Below are 23,693 nucleotides of genomic sequence, written 5' to 3'. Positions count from 1 at the left end.
GCACTGAAGGAGGGAGGCCCCAGACTGGAAGGTTAATGCGAGATGGCTAGCGTGATGCGGCGACCAAGTCCTGACCTCATGGCACGGCAACAGTAAGAGACGACGCGTGTGATTGGCAGCAGGGCAGAGGTTTACCTCTGCCTGCATTTGTGAGTAGGGTCTCTACTGTTGTTTACTGGGTGCAGCTGGATTGGGAGAGGGTCACCATGGCCATGAGCCAGGGCCGCTTCTGGGACCATTGTTCTGGACCCCATTTGTTATTTTACAGGACACCGACGCAAGGGGAGCTGTGGGGGTGGTCGCATGATGGATTCGGGTGCGGAACGCGAGCCGGGCTGGGAAGTGATGGGCCAGCGGAAGGACAAGAAGATGGGAGGCTCTTTGTCTGCTGAAGACGGGGCTGGCGTGGACTCTGCTCTAAAGAAGGAATTCCTGGCCTGCTGATGGACCCATAATGAACATGTGGCATAATTATAGCGGGGGGGGGTTTAGTGAATGTAGAAAATGGTAGTTTTACGGGTTCTAGGATTATTTTATTTAGTTTTAGTAGAGAGACAACATTTTATTACGTACATTTTAAGGGTGTTTTTATTTGTGCTCCCTGGCCCAGTAATAAACTGTTTCTGATCAGACCTTCCTCGCTGTGCCCGTGGTATCTGACTCGCTTGCTCCCCCTTGTATTTTAAAGAATCTTTCTTTTTAGCGTGACATTCTGGCGCGATCGCTTTAGTGTCGCCGTGCATTACACACACATGACAATAAACCCTTTAAATCTTGAATTGTTTATGCAGCCCAACAGGATTATTAAAAATATGTTTTAGAAAATAAAATGCATCGTTTCTCTGGTCTTGAACCTGAAGCTCGTTTTCTGAAGTGTTTCAGGAGAATTTAATAATCAGATTTTTTAAATGTGCTCTGCAGGTGGGAGATGTGTATGTTAAAATCTGAACTGCCACATTATTAGGTACACCTCGTTAGTACATCCATGAGACTCCGCCCTCAGAGGGACCAACAACCCCGCCACCGTCACATCACCCTGATGCTCAGGTTGAACTTCAGCGGCTCGTCTTCACCATACCTGCGTGTGAGCAGCTGCTGCCATGTGATTGGCTTATTGGTTCATTATTTAACATGCAGATAACTAGGTGTGCCCAATCAAGTGTACGCACACCATTTATGACCTTGGAAACGTCTGCTGGTTGGCAGGCTTCTTGCCTGTTGTGTTTTAAATGTGGGAAACAAAAAGCATTTAAAGATTTATTTAGTTAGAACACAAGTTGATCTGTATTCTCATCGTAAGCACCGCCGAACTTGATGTGCGACCATTAGAATGAAAGAGCAACAGAAAAGAAAATATTCAGTCATAAATAAAAAGAAGAGATAATAATTCTGATAATGGCAGCGGAACAGATCCTAAACATCCTAACAGGTATTTCAGACTCGCACTCTGACTCCAGGTATTGCACAGGAAATGCTCAGCACGTGACCGCTTAAAGCTGTTGTTCAGCCTGATGGTCGGGCTGCAGTCCGAGCAGAGCTTCCGGTGCCTTTGAATTCACTTTAAAGAAAAGAAAATTAAATGCCCACGCAGACACTAGGCTTGGGGCTTTGCTTCGGTAAGCAGCTTATCTGCTTGAAAATTAGCCCTCGATGCCTCTTTTACCCCTTTGTTAACGACTTTTATTTTGAAATATCTCTAACTGGGTTTACATGCTGTTTGTAGGGTTTATAATTTTTGAAACCATTCTTCAATGCTGTGGTAGCCTGTGTGTCAGATAGTTTAAAGTTGTATAAGTCCTGTTCATTTGAACAAGAAGCCGGCGAGTTATTGTGCTCTACATGTCAGGTCTCTTATTTTGAAAAGTACAAACGTTAGACTGGTTTGTATTAAACACTCTGAACCCCGCATTTGAGTTTTAGGTCTTTAATTTCGAAAACCCACTTGGAGTATTTTATTTTGAAGCAGATCCGGCTGCTGCCCCAGTGTGTGTGTGTGTGTGTGTGTGTGTGTGTGTGTGTGTGTGTGTGTCAGCTGTTGAGGTCAGATTGTGTGAGGAGGCGGGATGAGGCTCAGTGTGTGTGATCGCAGCCTGATTAACACACACGGTCCTCAGCCTCCTCTTGAACAAACACACACTCCGTGACTTTTCGGCTCTTCATCATGGACTTGGACCCCGCCGTCATCGTCCCCGCCATCCTCTTCACCGTCGTTGCCATTTATTTCGCTACTTCGCTCCTCAGCAGGAAGCCCGATGTCTCCTCCTCCTCGTCTGCCGGGAGCAAGAGGTCCAAACTCGGGTACGGAGACGACCTTCTTCCACAAGGAGCTCTGGAAGAAGAGCCCGAAGCCTCCCTGCGACCAGAGCCTCCAGCTCCGAGCGTGGAGGACATTGGGGCGGCCGAGACGATCCAGGTGAGCTCCATCGATGCTGTTATTGATCAGACTGGTGTTTGTTTGTTTGTTTTGTTTTTTTAAAGAAGCGGCTACTTTTAATTGATAAAACGCAGATCTACGAACCCGGGAAATGAACTTTAGTTCCAAAACTGATCAATAAGCAATAAAAGATGTAAGAAGTACAAACGAGACGCAGTTTGTAACTGCAGCCTGTCAGACAGGAGCCTCAAAGTCCTTCAGTTTCATCACCTGCGTCTGAAGAAGGCGGTACCAGATACTTTGATCATTTACTGTCACTTTATATAAACAGATGATTAAAAAGAGAATAACAGCAAACACCAGGTTATTGTTTGTCCACAGGAACATACTCCCTCTCTCTCTCTCTCTCTCTCTCTCTCTCTCTCTTCTCTCTCTCTCTCTGTCTCTCTCTCCTGTCTCTCTCTCTCTCTCTCTCTCTCTCTCTCTCTTTCTCTCTCTCTCTCCCTCTCTCTCTCTCTTCTCTCTCTCTCTCTCTCTCTCTCTCTCCTCCTCTCTCTCGTCTCTTCTCCCTCTCTCTCCTCCTCTCTCTCTCGTCTCTCCTCTCTCTCTCTCTCTCTCCTCTCTGCTCTCTCTCTCTCTCTCTCTCTCTGCCTCTCCCTCTCTCCCCTCTCCCTCCTCTCTCTCTATTGCTCCTTTTCACTGGATAAAGTTCAGATAAACTTTGTCATTAAGATAAAATGATGTTTCCTCTGTAACAGTTTCGGACCAAACGCAGTCGATCTGTGTTCGTGTGTTTAGGTTAACGGTGATTGGCTGAAAGCATAACTGGCAGATCAGACAGAGATGACCGGAAGCTGCTGTTTATTCAGTCTGATTATTGGAGGTGATGGCAGGTGCTCCTTTACGTCCACATGAACTTCCTGCTTGAATCGGTTTATTTTAGTGGCTGTTTGTTTTGTTTTACATCTTTATTTATATCGACTAATCACTAACTAACATATTAGTTACATATCAGTGAAACTGCAGTTATCACAGACTGTATATGGAAAACGGACGTCGAGATACTGACTGTGGCCATCTTGGTTTTTTAAACCAAAAATAAAAGAAGGCTAACAATAGCAACCTTTAGCATTACTTTAGCATCACAAAACCTTATTATTATGTTACGTTGTGTTTTTCTATCATTCTGTCACTTCGCTGCTCTTGTTTGCACATTTGCACGCGCACTTTGTTTCTGCTGTCTGATAACAAAAAAAGTTAGTTTGTTTTTTTTGTTAATTTATGTTAGGTCAGTCTGTCTGGTCTCTGCTAGCCAGCTAACTAGGCCTCTTAGTCAGCTAGTTTAGTGTTTTCTGTTAATTTATGTTGTAAATTTATGTTGCATGTAGCACCTTGGTCCTGGAGGAATGTTGTTTCGCTTCACTGTGTACTAACTGTATATGGTTGAAGTGACTATAAAGCCAACTTGACTTGACTACTTCTCAGTAACAGCCAATCAAAACCTAGCTCAGCCTTATTGGACAGTTTGTTGGTACAGGGACCTCACAGCAGACATATTATTGGTCACATGATGTCATTAACAATGCTCCCAACCGCACAAACAGGTCCAGAGGTCCAGCTCAGGTGAAGCTAGCAGATGCAGGAGCCTTAATGCCAACATTAAGCTCTCTCTCCCCCCTTTTGCACAAGTCGAGCAGCGTGTCAGGTTACATTTCACTGCAGGTTGTACTTGTATAACTATGCGTGTGACGAATAAAGAGTCTTGAATCTAAATACAGTTTAAACAGGTGAGCTATAAACAGGTGTTGTGAAGGAGGAAACGATCCACAGAGGCTGACAGTTTGTGCATCGGGCTGTGAACATGTGTATTTCTGCAATAAAGGTTTAACATGGGAGCCTCTAGTGGACGTGAGAGGAACTGCAGCTTGTAGAGCTTCATTTGGATGTTTGGTTGCCCCGAGTTACCACCTGCTCTCATCGAGCTACCTCTGTGTGTTGCTCTGTGAGTGATTAATAACCGTCCACCAGTAAACGGCGGGTGCACTCTGGACTAGACGACTGGAGGCCCGATGCCCAAACATGGTCCCCACCTTTTCCCTGTGATTGGTGGATTTGCTTGTGCACACTCTGACTCGTCTTTATGGAAATGTTGAACTGTTTTTGGGAGGGTGGAGTGAAATGCACACACAAGCTGTGGTGTTGGACTCGTTTGAATACCTGCTGATGTGAGAGCTGTTAAACATGCAAACCATCTGCCCGCCATCTTTAAACAGCCTGCAGAATGTGTAACAGGTCTCCGACTAACCGTCTATATTTGGTGCCAGACACTAACTCCACACTGACACCACCTATAGGAGGTGGGTGTGGCGCTGTGGCGTGGGCATGTTTGACAGCTGTGAGCTCAACCTGCTGATCCCACTTTTTTAATCCAGTGGCTCTGAGTTGCTGAGCCTCCTCTGATAACGTTACCCAAGCACACCGAGCTGCAGCTGTCAGGCTTACTGTACGACTGCCGCAATGCATCGTGGGCCATCTCACAGCGTTCATAAAGGACGTCTGTCTGAGCGCTGGAACACAGCGAGTGTTGTTTTCTGTGTGGGAGTGACAGCAGCACAGCCAAAGGGACACTGGCTGCACTTTCTATTTTACCTCAAACTTACATTCAGACAGAAGGAAGAAAGTTTGGGAATCAAACCCTCAGCCTTCCTGCTCCGTAGATGTGCTGTGGAAGAGTTTCCTGCTCTGACCGTTGGAATAAAACACTCAGTTTAGTTTGGATCATTTGACTTAGTCAAATGATCATTTTGTGGTGTTGGAGCTGGGGACCAAAACATAAGGAACATTATGTTTGGGAAATAATTATTCTAATTAGAATCATTTAAATATTAATTTAACATTTTACTGCCGCAGAGGAAAGAATTAAGACGTTTAGATTTATTCCAAGAAAATCCATGAAGAATATTCAAGTTTTAAAAACGTGTTTTAATTTCACTGTCAGCTGATGCTTGTGCTGATTCTGATGTTGATGCAGAGACTAAACAGCAGAGCTTCGTCTCGTTCCTCCGGTGAAAGCTGCACGACGTGAGCTCACTCACATCTCCATAAATGGAGAGCTGCTTCGCCACGAGCGACACACTTTCAAAGAATGAGGAAGGAGAGGAAATGTTAACCAGCTCTGAAGAAACAACTTTCACTGCTGACTTTGAGCTAAAGATGTTTCCTCTGTGTCCACGTGTTAAACGAGAAGCAGCACTTTTTCCAGCCCGAGCACATCAGCTCAATAAAAAAACTCTTTATTGCATTAATCTGGGCACAACGCGCTGCTCTCTCTGTGTTTGCCTTATCTAGGCTGCAGTCTGGATGGAGGTGGAGTAACGTTAACAGAAGGATTAGTCCAACATGCTAAGCAGAAACATGTCACAGAGTCACGCCGGCTGAACAAGAAGGAGAAATCAGGCTGAGACGCATGAAAGCAGCTCTCGGCCAGATATGCCACTCGCTCCTTGAAAAACTGACCTGCTGATAGTGAAAACTCAATTTTATTTCACAACAACAGTCGCCTCAAGGTGCTTTATACTGTAAAGTAGACCTACATCCAGAGAAAAACCCAACAATCATATGACCCCCTATGAGCAGCACTTTGGCGACAGTGGGAAGGAAAAACTCCCTTTTCACAGGAAGAAACCTCCAGCAGAACCAGGCTCAGGGAGGGGCGGGGCCATCTGCTGTGATTGGTTGGGGTGAGGGAAGGAAGACAGGATAAAGACATGCTGTGGAAGAGAGACAGAGGTTAATAACAGATATGATTCAATGCAGAGAGGTCTGTTAATACATAGTGAGTGAAGAAGAAACACCCAGTGCATCATGGGAATCCCCGGCAGCCTACGTCTATTGCAGCATAACTAAGGGAGGATTCAGGGTCACCTGGTCCAGCTCTAACTATATGCTTTAGCAAAAAGGAAAGTTTGAAGCCTGATCTTGAAAGTAGAGATAGTGTCTGTCTCCTGAATCCAAACTGGAAGCTGGTTCCACAGAAGAGGGGCCTGAAAACTGAAGGCTCTGCCTCCCATTCTACTTTTAAATACTCTAGGAACAACAAGTAGGCCTGCAGAGCGAGAGCGAAGTGCTCTAATAGGGTGATATGGTACTACAAGGTCATTATGATAAAAAGAGCCGAGGTTTCAACAGGATGTGCTTGAACTCTGGGAGGAAACAGTCACAACGTTTGGTGTTTCAGGAACAACTATACATGAAATCAAATACGTGGGACTCTCGTCTTCTTTGGGTTTTATCAAACTGAGCAGCAGCGAGTCGTGGAAGCTGTGAGCCGTTCTCTCCAGCCTGACATACCTCTGCTGGTATTTCCCCCGGCCTGGCGCCGTTCCTGCCTCTCCTCCTCCCTCTGAGGCCTGCTCGGCTCTGGCTCAGTACTCCTCTGCTCCACAGAGCTGCTGGCTGGGCATCAAATCCGGGACAAAACAATGTGGTGATTACACTGAGCTTGGCACCGTCACCCTCACCACCACCGCCGCAACCACACCCTGTCCCCGCCCGGCCTCTGAGAGAACTTCCTGGTGTTTATTGGTTGTAGCTGCTGGCGCTGGGGAGGAGTTTGCTCTTTATAGCACCACCAGAGCCTGAAACAGAGTATGTGAAAGGGCCGGTCTCAGCGATTGGCCTCGCACTCTGAATCTAAATGTTTGTCTCACAGATGTTGGTTTGTATGAGATGAAGTAAGATGATCTGTGTGAGAGGACACGGTGGAAGCGTCTCCGTCGTAAATGGAGGTGGAGTCAGCAGCTGAAGTGGAGATAGGGCAGCGAGCAGGAGGATAACAAAGAGTCTGTTCACACAGAGGCTGGAGCGCTCGCCTCGGCACGCTGCCCTCAGCTGAATCATACTGGGATGAAATTTATGGGAAGACCTGCAAATGACAACTGTAGCCAAGCAACCGTCTCCAAAATCAGTGGAGCAAGAATTCTTATATCAGATGAGACCAAATCACCTGCAGTCTGTAACATCCACGTGGCCCAGCTGGTGGATTGATTTTATTCTGATTAATTACGTTTTTCTTTTTCACTGTAAACTTTATAATCTCATATAACAGAAGAGCAGAGCTGTGTTCACAGCGTCCAGCTGCCTTCAAACAACACCAATAAGCCCTCATTAACATTTACCTGCTGTGGCTCCACTGTAACATTACCTGACAGCTTGAAGTAATCAGCTGACCCATCCACCCACCCCGACCTCCTCCCTGTCTCACCGAGCTCCTCGTCTGCTGTCAGAGCTGCTGTATGCGGTTCAAAGAAAACCTGAAGGCTTGTTTTGTAATTTGCAGGTGTAAGAAACAGTTTAAGAAAAGAAGCAAAGCAAAGCTTGGAGGTTGAAACGTTTGCATCGTGTGTCCGACGTCTGAGTGATCTGTCCGGTTTGCTCAGGTAGCTCAGTGAATTCCCCACATGCCAGCTGAGCTGATGCTTCCTCTGCGCCTGTTATGGAGCTGAAATGGCTTTTAGGAGCACAGCACTCAGTGTAATGTTACAGATATGCTTAGCAGGACGTGCTCTCAGAGGTGGTGAAGGCGGCGGTGACTGAGCCTAATCCACAGTGGAAGAGCTTGTTTTCCAGAATCCCAGCTTCAGCCTTTGTACGTTCTTGCAATCATATCTTATAATGACTGTTAATGAGTTTAGAACATGGTCCCAATTAAAGAGCTCACAATCCTAATTTGGTGTCATAATCTGTTCTGACTGAATGAATGCAATCGCTCGTTTGAAGTCGGGCTACGAACAGAAAGCAGAAAACCTCCCGTAGCAAACGTCTCATCCCTTCACTGCATATTCATATCAAAAATAATCTGTCGATAGAGTTTAAGTCGTGTAAGTTTGATGGTTTATGTGCCGATGGTAAATTGGTCACACATTAACTTTCGTGCTGCCTGGTAGATACGTTCTCCAAATTAGGAAGTTGATGTTTGTTGCATGAAAGGACGCCGCTGCACACAATGACCTCATCACTCCTTTAACAAACTGTTTTCTGGTTTAGGCCCGGAGTCCAAACAGGGCCCGTCCTCATCGTTCTGCTGACTCACAGAGCGATTTAATGAGCTGCATTTAGCACCGTGGGTATTTCAGTGATTCAGAGCTCAGGAATTCAGAGGAAGAGACCCGTGTTTCCGGCTAAACAGATGCCATGCCAGTGTGAGGCTGTGATGGAGGGCTGCTGTGGGGTTAAGACAAGCGTGCACCAGCTGTCTCTGTGGTGAGACCAGCAGCAGACTGTGGGGTCTCTCCGGGTCAGGGCGAGACCGATGGAGCAGAGCGAGCCTAAAATCAAAAAAAGATTTCTGCCTCCATTTCTCTGGGCTCAAGATCGGTTAATACTCATAAAAATGGCCATTTCCTAGAAGACGTGTCACACTTTTGTTCATATGATCCAAACCTTCTAGTTCAGGGGCTGTTATGGTCCGCCTCATTACAACACTCAGACTGTGACACATCACTGTCTGACTGACGTTTGCTGGATGTTTGCTTTCTAATCTTTGATTTACTACTTTGTCATTTTGATTTAACATCCTATAAACTTGATGTACCTTATGACAGCGGTCCCCAACCCGCGGGCCTCGGACTCGTACCGGTCCGTGAGTCGTTTGGTACCGGGCTGCGAGAGTCGAGGCTCAGGTGTGAAATGTATAGTTTTCAGGGTTTTTATCGGTTTTCAGCGTTATTTTGTTATCGTTTTTATCGTTTACTCGGTTTTCCTGGGTCTTTTCACGTGTGTTATGAATAAATCTTCTTTTTTTCGGTACCGGTACTAGTTTTATTTTGTTGTATTCCGTGAAAATATTGTCGGGCATAAACTGGTCCATCCTTCCATCCATCCATCTTCATCCGCTTTGTCCGGGGCCGGGTCGCGGGGGCAGCAGCCTAAGCAAAGAGGTCCAGACCTCCCTCTCCCCAGCCACCTCCTCCAGCTTGTCCGGGGGAATACCAAGGCGTTCCCAGGCCAGCCGAGAGATATAATCTCTCCAGCGTGTCCTGGGTCTGCCCCGGGGCATCCTTGTCAGATGCCCGAACCACCTCAGCTGGCTCCTTTCGATGTGGAGCAGCAGCGGCTCTACTCTGAGCCCCTCCCGGATGGCCGAACTTCTCACCCTATCTCTAAGGGAGAGGCCAGCCACCCTTCGGAGGAAGCTCATTTCTGCCGCTTGTATCCGCGATCTAAACTGGTCCGTGGCGCAAAAAAGGTTGGAGACCGCTGCCTTATGATACCTCTCTGTGAAAAAGCTTTGAGGTCAGAGGAGAATGGACAGACTGATAGGAAGGAAACGGAAACTCTAATAGTCTAAGGAGCTTGCAAAGAAAAGTGTCTGGACTTCTTTAGGTTGCTTGAAGACGTTTCCCCTCTCATCCGAGAAGCTTCTTCATTACATTCAAGGTATGTAGAAGAGCATCTCTGAACCTTGAAGCAGCAGAAGACCACACAACCGTGTCACTCCTGTCAGTGCGAGCAGGAATCTGAGGGTTCAGTTCACACACCAACAGAGGAAGATGTTTGCTGGTCTGATGAGTCACGTTCAGACGGTCAGTTTGGAATCAACATGACAGCATGGATCCATCCTGCCTGTGCTCCGGCCGCTGCTCGTGTGATGGTGTGGGGAGGTTTCAGTACCAGCTTAGTATGGTTTACACTGCCCGAGTGTTGCTGCTGGCCATGCCCATCCCTGTATGACCTCAGGCCAGCTCCAGGTCTCAAAGCTCAGATCATCTTGGACTGCTTTCTAGAACTCGGCAATGAGCTCACTGTACGCAGTCACAGATCTCAGTTTAATAGAGTTCAAAGTTCCTTCGTCTCCATAAAGCCTTCCAAGTGTTTGGTTTCTTTAAGGCCACAAGCGCCTCCTAAAGACGAGGACGGGAGGAAAGTTTGGATGGTGGTATGGCAGAGAGGCTGAGGCAGAAACCAGATCTGCTGCTTGGATGTCGATGTGTGCAACCTCAGCACAGACAGGTGCAACAGTAGAGCCAAATAGGGAGGTCAGCCGCTAGATATATACCTGGGTATATATAGTACATACACTGTACATAGCTGTATGGATGAGCTGCTGGGTGTCAAGGAAGGGACAGGTTAGCTGAGGAGGGTTTTATTTGTCCCAGTGTTGCTGTGGAGGTGCTGCGAGTGACAGTAATGACCTCCAGATGAGTTGGTCTGTGCAGAGGTCATTACAGGGAGTCCACATGTGTCCAGGTATTTTTCATTGCTGAGGTATAAGTCTTCCTTCAAGTCTGGCTGATATTACATTTCTCTGCTTCATGAAATTCTTGTTTCATGGCGGTTGTTTGGTTTTCCTCTGCGGCCCAGATTCAAAGCATCTGGTTTCGGTTTCCCGAGTCAGCAAAATCCAGCGCCAGTGAGATTTGAACAAGCAAGACAATATTTGCACATTGACGGGTTAACTGTGCTCTTACTGTGTAATAACGGTCTGTAATCCTAAAAACCATTTTGTAATAAAGGTCTTTAAAGTTATCAAAAACCAGCCTTCGTGAAATCTGTTTCATTTTCTCAAAAGGAAAAATTACTTTGAATTACAGGATGACGTCATTCATAAACTTTCCCAAAGCAGATTCCAGACTTCAGCAGGTTTATCAGGTTTATCTCAGTTTTGACAGTCGGCGAGCTGCTCGTTCAACTGTGACGTCCACTGCTGTGAACTGTTTTCATAATCTTTCTCTTTTCAGGCTGTCCCAGAACCACAACATGTCCCAGAACCAGCGCAGATATCAGAAGCTGAGCCGGAAGCAGCAGAAGATCCAGAGGTCACAGAAGCAGTCAGAGCACCAGAACCTGTGGCTGAACCAATAAAAGTGCCAGAGACAAGAGCAGAGCAACCACCAGCACCAGAAGCAGTCCCTGAACCAACAAAAGGGCCAAAGTCTGTTCTAGAATCAGTCACAGTATCAGAACTTGTGTCTGAAGCTGTGTCAGGCCCAGAACCTGTTCTCGAACCAGATGAAGCACAAGAAGCAGCAGCAGTGTCTGAACCCATACCAGGCTTGGTATCAGGCCCAGAACAAGCTGCAGAACCTACCCCAGAGTCCAAACCTGTAGCAGAGCCCTTATCAGAACCAGACAGGTCCCCTGAACTCTTATCTGAACCCCAAACTGTCCCAGAACCTGTTACTGATCCAGAACCTGTGCTCGTGTCTGAAGTGGCAGCCCAGAAGCCCGCGACTGAACCTGAAGAACTGCTTGAGCAGATGCCCGGACCCAATGAAGGTCTGACAGAACCATCGCACAAGCAGGAACCAGAACCAGAGACCATCCTGGATGATGGTAAGTCTGCTAGCTGGACTGTGCATTTCTACTCTTCTGTCTCTGTTCAGAGAGGTTTTGGTCTTAGTTGACCTCGGTGGACCACATGAGTCTAGAACTGGTTTTATTTCTTGGCCAAGGACTGCCTAGTGTCTAAGTTTCCAGTAATTAAATATTAGGAGCACCCCAAGGCTCTATCCTGGGGCCTCTTCTGTTCAACATAAATTTGAAACTTGTTAAAAAAAACCTGTTAAATAATTCAGTACAGCCTGTGTACTGATTTCTTTAGTGAAGAATGATGGTTCCTCAATTTCACTTTATTTATTTAGCGCCAAATCACGACAACCGTTGGCTCAAGGCTCCTGAACGTCTCAATGCCAACACCTCAAAAACATTTGCTTTGAACAGTGACATGTGGTGTAACATGTATGTGACAATGACATTGGTTCAGTATATCTGCTGCTAAAACAGACTAAACGTGCTGAAAGTTTGAACCCGCTGTGAACACTGAAGCTCCCACATACGTGCTCTGGGTTTACGTGTCAGCTTCGTTTACACTGAAGACAATCTTTGAGCAGAAAACTGAGGCCAGCAGCTGCGCGTCACAGATAAGTCACTTCCAGGAAACATTAGGAGTGTACACAGATGCTGGGCTACTGAAATACAACGTGTGACCCAGAGGAATATATTTTAGAACAGCTGATTTGCTGTTAATGAATCAGCAAGGAGGAAATCCGGCTACTCCCTGTGATCACTGTGACCTGCAAGTCTGGATCAGTATCCAGGTTCATGCATGATGCGTAACCGTGCTCCGTGCGGCCGGCTGTCGACGCTGGCTGAGCCAGAGCGTGGTTACTGTATCAGCCGGCGTGCGTAGAGGTGAAGCAGCCATCTGCTGCAGGAGGATGATACTTAATCTTGAACAGGCAGCAAAGCTCTTGGCGTGCAGGCTGACGGCTCGCCATATGATCTCCAAGCTGTCACGCAGCAGCTGGAGCGACAGGTGCGTTTGTGTGCTCGGAGGTTATTGCTGCACAAATACAGTGGCAGAAATGATCAACCACAGACTGCAGGGATGTGACCGCTTGGACTTTGCTTCTAAGCTCTTTTAAATCTACAGTAAGAACTTTTCACCAAAAATGTGAGTCCTGCCGCTCTCGTTACTTCAAGAAAGAAAACAGAGATGCACTTTAGTTGTTAGTCACTCAGCAAACGAATATAAAGAATAAAAAAAAGAAAAATCTTGTATTGTCAGTATGAGCTGATGAGTTAGAGCTGACATCAGCCAGATGCTAACATGTCTGCGCTCCCTCTGCTGTTCCAGATGTGGCTGCAGCTGCTGATGTGCTGAGCTTCACTCCGGGAATGAAACAGAGTAAGATGGCAGTGCTGATGACCCAGGAGGACATGGAGGAGGAGCAGAGGTTGGTTTCCTGGCTGACAGTTTCACTGCATGCTAACACTGACCTTGGTGCTGTGTGCCGTGATCACGCTGTTCTATCCTGCATGGACGGGTCGGCTGCACGGAGCAGCCAAAGCTGATTGGCTCCTTAAACCTTTCTGACACTCGGCGTGGAAGATTTGATGGAAGAGCTCAGGAAACAAAAAACAGTTGTGGTTTCATTTGAACTCATCAGGTTTTAATTAACCAGCTATTGTATGGATGTGGTTAGAGAGCTGTCTCTACCAGCACGTGGCTCAGTGTGGACAATGCTGTGTGTCAGTCGAATGCTGATTGGTTAAAAGTGGGCGGGAACAGGGAAGGGCGTGACGCCATGAATGGGAGAAGCAGGAAAGGTGGAGACTTGAACCCACCGACAGTAAACGGCTGCTTGGTGTAGACTGGGCTCGGTGTGGAACCAGAACCATGGCCTCCCTTTGCACCACCTCAGGTACACCTTTGTCGTACCTGTGCTGGGAGCAGCTCTGCCTCTTGAGGCTCTTCACACACGCCTGTGTTTCCATCCCAGCAGAATTTTAACTGAGGCAGCTGATTATTCAAATCGAGACTTTTGCCGAGGACTCGGTCCGTCCTCGCCGGAGCGAGAGAGCGCTCTGGTTCGTACATCCAGAGCAGCTTCTGTCTCCTCCGTTCGTGTCTGTTCTACGCGTCCTGAGGCTGACGCTGTCTGAACGCAGTGTTATGTAATCTGCTGCTACATGCTGTCTGTGCCCGTCTGTGAGCCTGCAGCTGGACGGAGTTCCCGTTGCTTCTTTGTTGAATCACAGTTAAGTAGAGAAGCAGCCTGCGGACGAAAGTCTGGCAGATTTCACCGTTTTTATTTTCTGCTCTTGTCGGTGTGGGGAGTGCACGTCTGCAGCGCTCTGATTGGGCACTGGAGCTTTGTGTGGCTTGGTGCTGCTGCTGCACTGTGTTCCTGGAGCAGGGGAGGCCTCTCTGTTCTCAGTTTGCTGAGAGAAGCCTGTGCAGAATCCTCGCCGAGCATCTGTTAAACTCTGAATGTTTGCTTCCAGCTGCGCAGTGACCTTACCTTTGTGTTCAGTCTGACCCCAGCCTCGTCCTCCCTGAGGCAGGGTGTCAAACACCTGGAGGCCAAAACCTTCTGAGTCAGGAGAAACTCGAGAAAGGGCGAGTCCCTCCAGACTGAAGGTCGCTCCTCGCTGTGGGACACAGAGGCTTGCACAAAAGATGCTAACTGACCACAAACAGTCATTTTTCTGTCCTCTTGTAATCAGCTGTCATGCATCATGTGATGGATCTACGTTAGTGCATGAGGTGTCTGCATGCAGCAGCAGCTGTGCTGCATGCAGAGAGATGGGCGTGTTTCAAAGACAGATACAGCCAGCGCTGCAGTTTGTTTTGCACAGGTTTGGGTCAAAGTTCATCCCTGATTGGTCCCAGTCCTGCTGCAGCAGCCTGATGCGTCCTGTACTGGGACTGTTGCATCCTTATTCATCAGAATACATGTTGTGCATACTGGGAGGATCACCATCATGTGACACCTGTGATGTGCTGCTCTCACTTATAACTTGGTTATGACAGCGCGTGCGTGTGTCTGATAGCCGTGTTCAGTTACACGCAGAATCGTGATCATCGGGCTTTTTTTAAGTGACATAAAACAAACTTTTCATTTAAGCTTCTTTTTATATCCGCCCCTCCTGGAATATCCCGGCATGCACCAACCTTTTTTTTTCTGGAGAATTTGCACGTTTGTCTGGATTGTATGAGTGACGTGTCTGACAGCCTCCACCTTTATCTTTCCAGGATAGAGCTCACGTCTGATTTTACCTCTCTGTAATCAGCCTCAGCAGACTCAGTGTGCTAGGAAGGAGCTGGTAAGGAGAATATCCCCTCCCTGAACCCTCAGCCCTGCCCGTCCTTAATCACCCCTAACGCTGCAGCACAGATAGACTGACGCCGACATTCACAGTGAGAAACAGAGCAAATGCAGCCAGTTAGATCAAAGCGTCCAATAAGAAGCTATAGACTGATTAACGTCTGTCCTGCAGAGCCGACAGCAGCTGCAGGTTTGACGTCTCTCATCTGAAGTTTCTTCAGGAGAACAAACATGTTGATCAAAGCAATTAATTAAAGAGCATCTGTAATAACTGCAATGATTTGATTATTTGAGTCAATCTGCAAAATGACGATAAAAATAAACTCTGAGAATCAGCGTTTACAGAAGCCGTCGTGTGATTCGCTTCAGCTGCAACATTAACAGAAAACAGAATGTTACTAAAGGGATATTAAAGCCGTGCGTGTAGCGCCATTATGGTACTTCTTTCACTGTGAGCGTGGAGTCTCCTCCGTGGGGAGGGTCTGTGTTTGTGTCTCCTGTGGACGTTCGGGTCCAGCTGCTGGTTGGGTCCCTGCTGACACTGAGAACATGTTTTTGTGTTTTCTGCCCACGAGTGGGCGTGTCCCAACTTTTAATCGTTTCCTGTCTCTGCAGTGAGATATTCTGCATGAGGTGCTGATGACTGATTATTGATTGGTCTATCCCTGCGGCTGATGCTCCTCCCTGTTTCACGCTCATTCCTCTGCTGTTGGTCACATGGTCTGTGTTTACACCAGCCCGCCGCTCCAGACAGCGGCTGCTTATCCTCTTATCATTATTGTCCTTCACCGTCTGCTAACAGGAAGCTCAGCCCCGCCCCTTTAACCTCCCAGCAGTGTACCAACTGAGTGTGACCCAGCAGGGACAAAAGGCGGCCGATGTGGGTCACATGTTCTCTGTGGGGATAAAGGAGACGCTCCAGCTGCAGCAGGGGCGCGCTCAGTGTTGTGAGGCTTCACGAGCTTTTAATCTAAAAGAAAAGAGCGCCGGGGTCACGTGACCACGCTGGGGCTGACGTGAGTTTCCCAGGCTCCAAGGTTGGACGAGCTCTGGGAGCATTTTCACAGACGTGTGATGGGAACTCTTTGAGTCATGTGAAGAAGATCAGGCTTGGTGCTGCAGTCACAGCGTGGACGCGTCCTCAGACTCCCCTTCATGTGATTCGGTCCTGCTGTGCGCTGCCTTCTTTACCTCAGACAGGTGAGATGCTCCTCTTCAGTCCAGCCGCTGACCTCAGACACACAGCTTTCATTATCTCCGTTACTTCAGGGCTACTGCCTGTTTATGGAGGCAGAGGTGTGACTGCGAATCATTGGATTTGGTTTTTATTCCTGGTTCATGTTTCCTGCCAGCCCGTCTCTTTGTCCTGCGAGTATCCGGTCATCTCTGATTCAGTCTCCAGCTTTCACACACACACATTTCCTGACCTGCATAAACTACTGGAACACTTGGTTGCAGAGGCCACAGTAACTCGATTTTACTGTTCGTCTGCCTCACAGACGAGTGGGGCTGCAAACTTTGAGAAAAGGCCTGAGAGCAGACGTCACAGCTGCTGCCTCGTCCGGAGCAGTTTAATTTCTGGGTGTGGACTTTGATATCACTGCTGCTGTGATTCTAGCAGCGGGCTGCCAGACTTCATATCAGCCTCCTGCAGAAACTGTGCAGCGTCAGAGCAGGGTTACAGTGATTCAGACGGGGTCCTGGAGGCGCTTAAACACATCCATAAAAATAGAGGTTGAATCATTTAAGCCAAACAGTTCAGCGCTTTATCCAAAGCACAGGAAACCGTGGCCCATAATTAACGGTTGCTGTTATGGAGAAAACGAGCAGCGAGGACCTTCGTGTTTGATGGAGAGTCCTCCGCCTGCGTCTGAGCTCAGTTTCTTTTTTGGACTTTTCCACTGCGCGCAGCGTGGAGCTCACCGGCGCCCTCCTCTGGTCAAACACACCACACATTCAAAAGAACCATAATAATACCTCATATTAATATAATCAGCTGTCACACAGTCAACGTCAGCCCGGACTAGGACACTGTGGAGTTCCCCACCCCTGTCATATGGAGTATTTTATTCCACGCTGACCGTGACGAGGGGCTGCTGAAGCAGAGAGCGTTTCTAAACGTGTTAGTGACGCATGTTCAGGTGCCGTTAAAACACAATACAAGCTTTACTTGTTCCACGTCCTTCCTGTCGCGACCGCGTTGGGATTTATGGGGATGAAGCGCGGGTCGTTTCATTGCTTCGGTCGTGGTGAATGTGCAGCACTGTGGACTCGCCATCTTTATTTTGACCTGTGGGAACTGGACGACTGTCATCAACATTTTTTCCTGTTGAATTTTCTGTATTCTGATCCAGGTGAATAAATAATTCCCGGGTGGAGGTGTGTTCTGTAGCTGGACAAACACTTCTGAGAACTTTGCTTTGTGGCTGTAGCCTGAGGCAGCAGCTGCTGTCTCACCTGTGCAGGTGAAGCGTCGCTGTGGACCGGCTGCTCATCGAGCGCTCGCCTCTGCTCGTTTATTTCTGTCTTCGCTCTGGTCTCGTCACATCTGTCAGCTTCTGTCCAGCTGTGCTGCTCGCCTGCTAACCCTGCATGCTGCCTGCTACGGCTCAGCTAACGGTGAGTGCCGCCCTTTGCTTCACCTGTCAGGAGAGCCGTCATTAACCATGTTAGGCAACGTGTCCATGAGTCGAACTAGTTAACCTAACTGACCTCTGACTCTGGTCGCCTCGATCAGCTGGAGTCGCTCCTGAAGGACTTTCCACTGAACTGTTAGCTCAGGCTTCCCGGTGACCGCTCAGCAACCTGCAGTCAAGGAAACGCGTGTTGTCTCCGACTGGAGGGTGACTGTTGCCTAGGTTACATCAGCCCCAAAGTGCTGCACCTAAAACCTGTGTGTGTTTTATGTTCTGGTAGCAGACCTCTGCAGTCTCCTGTGGTTCGCACTCAGTGTTGCCAACTCCTCAGTAAGGAAAATCGCTATTGGTTGTCCTAAAAGTCTCTAAATGATGTCATCGCCTAATTTGCATAATTGGTCATGCTAATCTAATTGCACCTATGTTGTTGGAGAGAGAAATAACATCGTGGAAGAGACATAAAGGGAGTAAAAACGTCCTAAATGCAGTTAGAGTTTATTTAGAACTACAAATTAAATTTCGTTTAGCAATTATTGTTTTTTTTTTAATGTCACAATTCCAACCCTGCTCCTTTACCCGGGCTTGGACCGGCAAACTGACCCGAAATAGGCGCTCTGGTGGAGTTACTTTGTGTGTGTGTTTATAAGTCGTTTTAAACCTTGTGATCCACAAAACAGCATAAGAGTAAAAGAACTGACTGCGTTACAGCACCCGCTGCTTGTTGAGAGTAAAAGCGATACGCGCTTTCACGTCTGAAAACTCGACAAAGTCGCTAAATTGGCAACACTGTTCGCACTGGATCAGACTGCAAACACCAACCACAGGAAACAGAACATTTGCTTTCAAAGTAAAAGTTGTGCCTTATCGCTGTAGCCAACACATTTCATGCAGCTTTTACTCTGAAGGCGAGCTCTGCCACAACAGCTCAGTGAGTCGTTGACGACTCGCTGCAAGTCGGCGACTTCTATGCAAACTACGAGGCACCAAAGCAACCTGGAGGAGGTTTTCGGTGCAGCACCGTTTACTTCTCTGCCCAAAAAACTTCAGCATCTATAAACCTGAATATTCGAGTAGAGTCAGTGTTAGCGTTAGCATCTCTCAGAGCTGAGGTGACTCCAGAACAACGTCACGTTAAACTGCGCTAACTCTGGTGCGTGTTAGCGTCACCGGGTTGAGATTTTCAGACGGTTTGAGTTATTTTTACAAGTTTTCCTGTAGTTGTGATCTCAAACTTGTGTTTTCTTTGTGTTCTTACAGCTGATCTGTGAGGATGAGGGGCTCTGAAGAGATGAGATCAGACCCTGCAGGAAGTCCTGCTTTCTTCTCTTGTTGTTGAGTTTTGAGGTTTGAGCTGCTTGTGAAAAGCAAACGTCTTCACACCAAAGTGCCTTCAGGAGTTTCTTTTCCGTCTGCTTTTCGTGTCCAGCTTTTCTGAAGCAAACAAATTAATTATGTGAGTGAATGTTAATGAAGTTAACCTCAGTATAACCTGGTTCTCACTGCTGGTTTCAAATGAAGAAAGAAAATTTGACGACAAGCTGCAATAAAACGTTCCTGCTGGCTTCAGTGTTCAGTTGTGATTTTAAAAGTTAACCATGAAATAAAAGCGTGAAACATGTTGTTGATTCTTTCTGATCTTTGTTTTGTAAATTCTGGATTATTAAAAGTACTTTTGCCCATTCTTGATGTTTGTTTATTCTTTCCTGTTTCCTGTTTTTGCTTCAAAGTTTAGGTGGAGCTGACAGAGACAACAGCACCATCAGGTGGTTGTTTAGAGGCAACATATGAAAAACTAAAAGTGTAACCACAGACGACACAAAAAATGAAAGTCCCTCCAAATATGGCAAACCTGCATTAAGACGTCCTCTGGCTGTAAGAGGTCAGGAGGTGAGCCTGCTGCTCAGCTGATCTCTGAGCTCGTCCAGCCTGTCGGGTTGATTAGCTCAGAGATCTGGAGGAGCTGGCTTTTGTTCCTCGCTCTCTCTCACTGAGAATTTAGGATCAAAAGTGATGAGTGACGAGTCTGGTTTCAAAATATCAAGATGCAGATGACTGAAACGCTCCTGTTTTATCTCAGCCTCAAGACCTAACACAGAGGAGGGGCAGACGAAATACTGTCAGCTTACAGCCACTGCTGGGAATCATCAGTGGAAACACTTTCAGAGACGTTTGCAGTGCCAGAGTCTTTGGACTGGTTTCATTTAGCTGGATGTGTGTTGGAGTTAAAACTGCTGATTAATGAAGAAAATCAGATTTTGATCCACATGCAGTAACATCTGAAAGATTCTGATTGGCAGCCTCATTTTTCAGCCTGACGATGATCCCATACACACTGCCAGCGCAGTGAAAGCATGTCAACACACAGTGGAGCACTATCAGTCATGGATGGGCCTCCCCAGAGCTGGAGCTCAGCATTCCTGAAGCAGTGCGGGGACCAATGTTCCCTCCAAGCTGCGCGCGTGCACAATTGTGCACTGCTGCACGGCCTCTGCACACAGAAGAAAATCTACCTGAACTGAAATTAAAATAAATGCGTTAACAATTCTGTTCTTCAGTCATAGTCAGACAGTGACTGGCTGCTCCTGTACGGGATCAGAACGATGCCGCCTTATCCCACCTTCGTATATATGCAGCCAATCAACGTTGACAGGCTATGACAGCGTCCTTATGTGCCGACACCGCTGTTTTAGCGAGCAAAGCGGCGTGTAGTGATGCGCGAATCATGAACGAATCGTTCAGTACTCGAGAATCACTTTACTGACTCTTGAATCATGATTCACAAACCCAACTGACTCACTGACTCATCCCTGTTGCTGTTAGCAAACTCATTTCATTAGTAGAAATGTATCTATATAATTAAAATTGTGGAGAAAAACACAACATCCAGTTTCTTAACAAAAACATTTCTGCTCTGAACATGAAGAAAAAACCCCGAGTAGAAGCTCACATCAGGACAATCGCTCCTCAGTTCACAGTAGCATCGCTCTGCTAACTAAGTGTAGTCAATGGTTTTGTTGTGTGTCAGAACAATGAGGCGGCTGCTGAGTGTTACAGGTGTTACAGCAGTGACACATCTGCTGCTGTCAGGCCTGCAGGTATCAGGCTGCTGTTCTCCTTCATCTCATAGCGGACAGAAATTATTTTTTGTGACACAAATAATTTGTGTGGCATCAGATTTGATGCAGAACAGCTGATTGTTCTGTAAATAGTTTGAAATGTTTGTTTAAAAAACGCCTTGGCTGCATTTTTAGGTAAACAGCTGCAAAACTTTGTTGTTTGCATTACTCAGTTACTTTTTTGAAGAAGTAACTATATCATTACCTGCCCAACATTGGTCATTATTTACTGTATTTTGCAGAGTTACAGACTCTCTCCCAGACCACAGACTCACAATACAAGTCAGAGCTTTATGAAAATAAAAAAAAGAAAAGAAAGAAAGTTGTGTTTTCAAAATTGGAGTTCAAGTTATTTTTACTTCCAATAGTGTTAACATGCTACAGGTCATGAACAAGATTTTTTTAAATTTTCATTGTAAGTGGGCTAAAGCAGTTAACTAAAAGTCGTGTAACATAAATGTAAATGCTGTAATTTGATTACTTTAATGAACCATGTAACTTGCATGGATTCGATGCTGGCGTGACCACAGTGCTCACGTCTGCTGTTGCTCAGTGTGGTCCAAGTGTCCGCTCAGGGTGTTTGTGTGTTCACACACATGAAAACATTAGAGGGAGCGTTGGTAGGGACATCCTGAGGCAGAAACATCCAAAGAAGATCTCTGAACGTCCTTCAAGAAGCCTGGAGAAGAGATCCTCAGAGAGCTGAAGGATGAAGGTGCTCACACCAAACGTTCATTGTCAAGCTCGTTGGCTGAAGACTTCAGCGCAGTACTGTCTAATGATGTGCTACCTGGTTGCTAGCTGCAGGCAGCTATGTAAGGCTCAGATGGTGAGACTGTTAGCTGTTTGCAATAATCTGGTTCATTCATATTGAAATCATTCAGTGAACATCCAAACCCACTATCTGAAAACACCTGAGCGAGGATCAACAACAAAAATGATCCTGGAGGCTAAACTGTTAACCGCGTGTGTGTGTGTGTGTGTGTGTGTGTGTTGACATCCCAGGGTGCAACAGGAGCAGCTGGCGGCCATCTTCCAGCTGCTGAAGGCGAACCAGGAGGTGACGGAGGCCGACATAGAGGAGCAGCTGAAGCTTTACTCCCTCTGAAACACGAGATACGCCATCGATCTGTCCACTCAGGAAGTCTATCACCATGACCGCCATCACCATGACCACCATCACCAGCATCATGTCTCCAGACTGCAGCTCGCCATCTGTCAGACTCTAGGGACATCACTTCCTTCCAAAGCAATGCTAGGCTAAATTGTAGTAGCAGTTTGAAGAGCGCGCTAATGGAAGCTGGCAGGCTTCAGATTCATATTCATGGCAGACACGTGAGTGCGGCGGCGTCCTCGTGACGTTTCCCCTCAAACCGCTTCATTGGCTCTCGTCTGAGAGCTTCTGATGTCACCAAAGACCAAAAAAAGAAACAGTGTGTGGGATGATTTCAGCCTCAAAGCTCACTGAACTCTTTTCTACATTAACTCTGTAAAAAACATTTCAGTGCTCATTAACAAACATTTTTCAAATATTTGCTGCAAATATTGTTATTTTAAAATAATATTAATGGAACATTTTTGCATCAAGATTGTCATGAAAACAACTTTTTTTCCCTCCACCGTTCATTTTTTATTTCATAGTTCATTTAAAGCATTTATAGTATTTTTAATTAGTTTTCATAATAATAATAAAAATGTCCCCAAGTGTCCCCCGAGCTGTGATTGGCCTCCTACTCAGGTCTGGCTGCTTCTTCTTCTGTCGCTGTTTTTCTGCACTGGAGCATCTGCAGTCACAATAAAGCTGTTTGAATTCTCGCAGTTGGGTGAAGTGTTATATTTCCCTGCAGGAAACGACAGAACACGCTGGGATGATGTAAGGCCGGCTTTTGTAGTCCATCCTGTAGACAGTGTAGTTTCAGCAGTGCAGACATGATTAAGGAGTCCAGCGTAAAAGCAGTCTGCTTCTCCTTTCCTGAGTCCTTTTAAGTCTCTCCTCCACACCTTTCCTTCACTCCATGGCCTTTTCCCACTGTGTGGAAACTGATCTGGAAAAGGAGACTTGAGTTAATGTCGGGGCAGCTGGATCAACTCACAGAGAGAAACATCAGTGCCACCTAGTGGTTAATGGTGAAACTGCAGAACAACAGGCTCAGCAGCAGAAGCTTGTTTGCAGCTGCAGGCTGTGTTTCCTCCTGTGAGCAGCAGAGGGCAGCATTTCACTAAACCACACAGCTTCAGGGCTTCACCTCTGAGACTGTGAGCAGAAGCACGCTGTGCTTCCTGTTCGAGCTCTCTGCTCTTTCCTCTCACCCTCCCTTACTTCATTTTTCAGCAGAGCCGTCTGCCTTTGATTCCCCAGCATCTAAGGCTACGTCTAGGCTAGGCTAGGCTACGACGTAGCCCAAGGTGATGTCCCCACAGCAGGTTAAATAGCTGGGACTCTCCATGATAGAGGTGAAAAAAACACAAAGATATTTTTGTGATTCGTTTGATTCGAGTATTTTTAAGCTGTCAAGTAAGAGTTTGATATAAAAATCTCAAACTGAAGGACCAAATCCAACCCTTTGGACATTTTAAAGTGGACATGAACCACAACATGTAGAAAGGAAAATTCTCAGCATGGATCTCTGCTCTGTAAAATGGTCTGTGAAGCTGGATTTAGGAAATAAGTGTTAAAGTTAACCCGACAAGGAAAATGTCGGTCGAGTGAACCACGGGGTTGTCGAACTGAAACAGGCTCCCCTGCACACAGTCCTCATTTATACAGTTCTCTGCAAACCCGAACATCACGGCTAACAGGAGGACATACCTATTCCTGCACAGCCAAACATCGAAGAACCACTTACTGCTAAAGGGACTGACAGTGGAAGTGGGCACTGGCTCCTTGGTTTCTTAACATGAAGCTTATCATTGCAGCACAAAAAGAGACCTCCTTAGTCTGCTCTGCTCTAATGTT

The 23,693-nt window shown here is 46.8% G+C and overlaps 1 protein-coding gene across 5 annotated transcripts; it reads left to right on the top strand.

The window, feature by feature from the left end:
* Positions 1 to 2,031: 2,031 nt before the first annotated feature.
* Positions 2,032 to 22,552, top strand: LOC102310010 (magnetosome-associated protein MamJ). 5 transcript variants are annotated; one of them, XM_042228235.1, is made up of 5 exons: positions 2,032 to 2,413; positions 11,113 to 11,707; positions 13,011 to 13,110; positions 14,913 to 14,983; positions 21,743 to 21,757. In XM_042228235.1, exons 1-4 carry the CDS (start codon positions 2,162 to 2,164, stop codon positions 14,944 to 14,946), a joined length of 981 nt encoding a protein of 326 aa, XP_042084169.1. In that variant the 5' UTR covers positions 2,032 to 2,161; the 3' UTR covers positions 14,947 to 14,983; positions 21,743 to 21,757. The 5 variants fall into 5 exon arrangements, with proteins under 5 accessions (XP_042084169.1, XP_005947185.1, XP_005947184.1 ...); XM_005947123.3 differs by lacking the exon at positions 21,743 to 21,757 and adding an exon at positions 18,879 to 19,303; XM_005947122.3 differs by lacking the exon at positions 14,913 to 14,983 and having other exon boundaries at positions 21,743 to 22,552.
* Positions 22,553 to 23,693: the final 1,141 nt, after the last annotated feature.

This window comes from Haplochromis burtoni, unplaced genomic scaffold, assembly GCF_018398535.1.
Source record: "Haplochromis burtoni strain Fernald_Lab_line unplaced genomic scaffold, NCSU_Asbu1 Contig_313, whole genome shotgun sequence".
Taxonomy (NCBI): Eukaryota; Metazoa; Chordata; class Actinopteri; order Cichliformes; family Cichlidae; genus Haplochromis; species Haplochromis burtoni.
The sequence above is the reverse complement of the archived record's forward strand: the minus strand, read 5'-3'. Positions and strand labels throughout refer to the sequence as shown.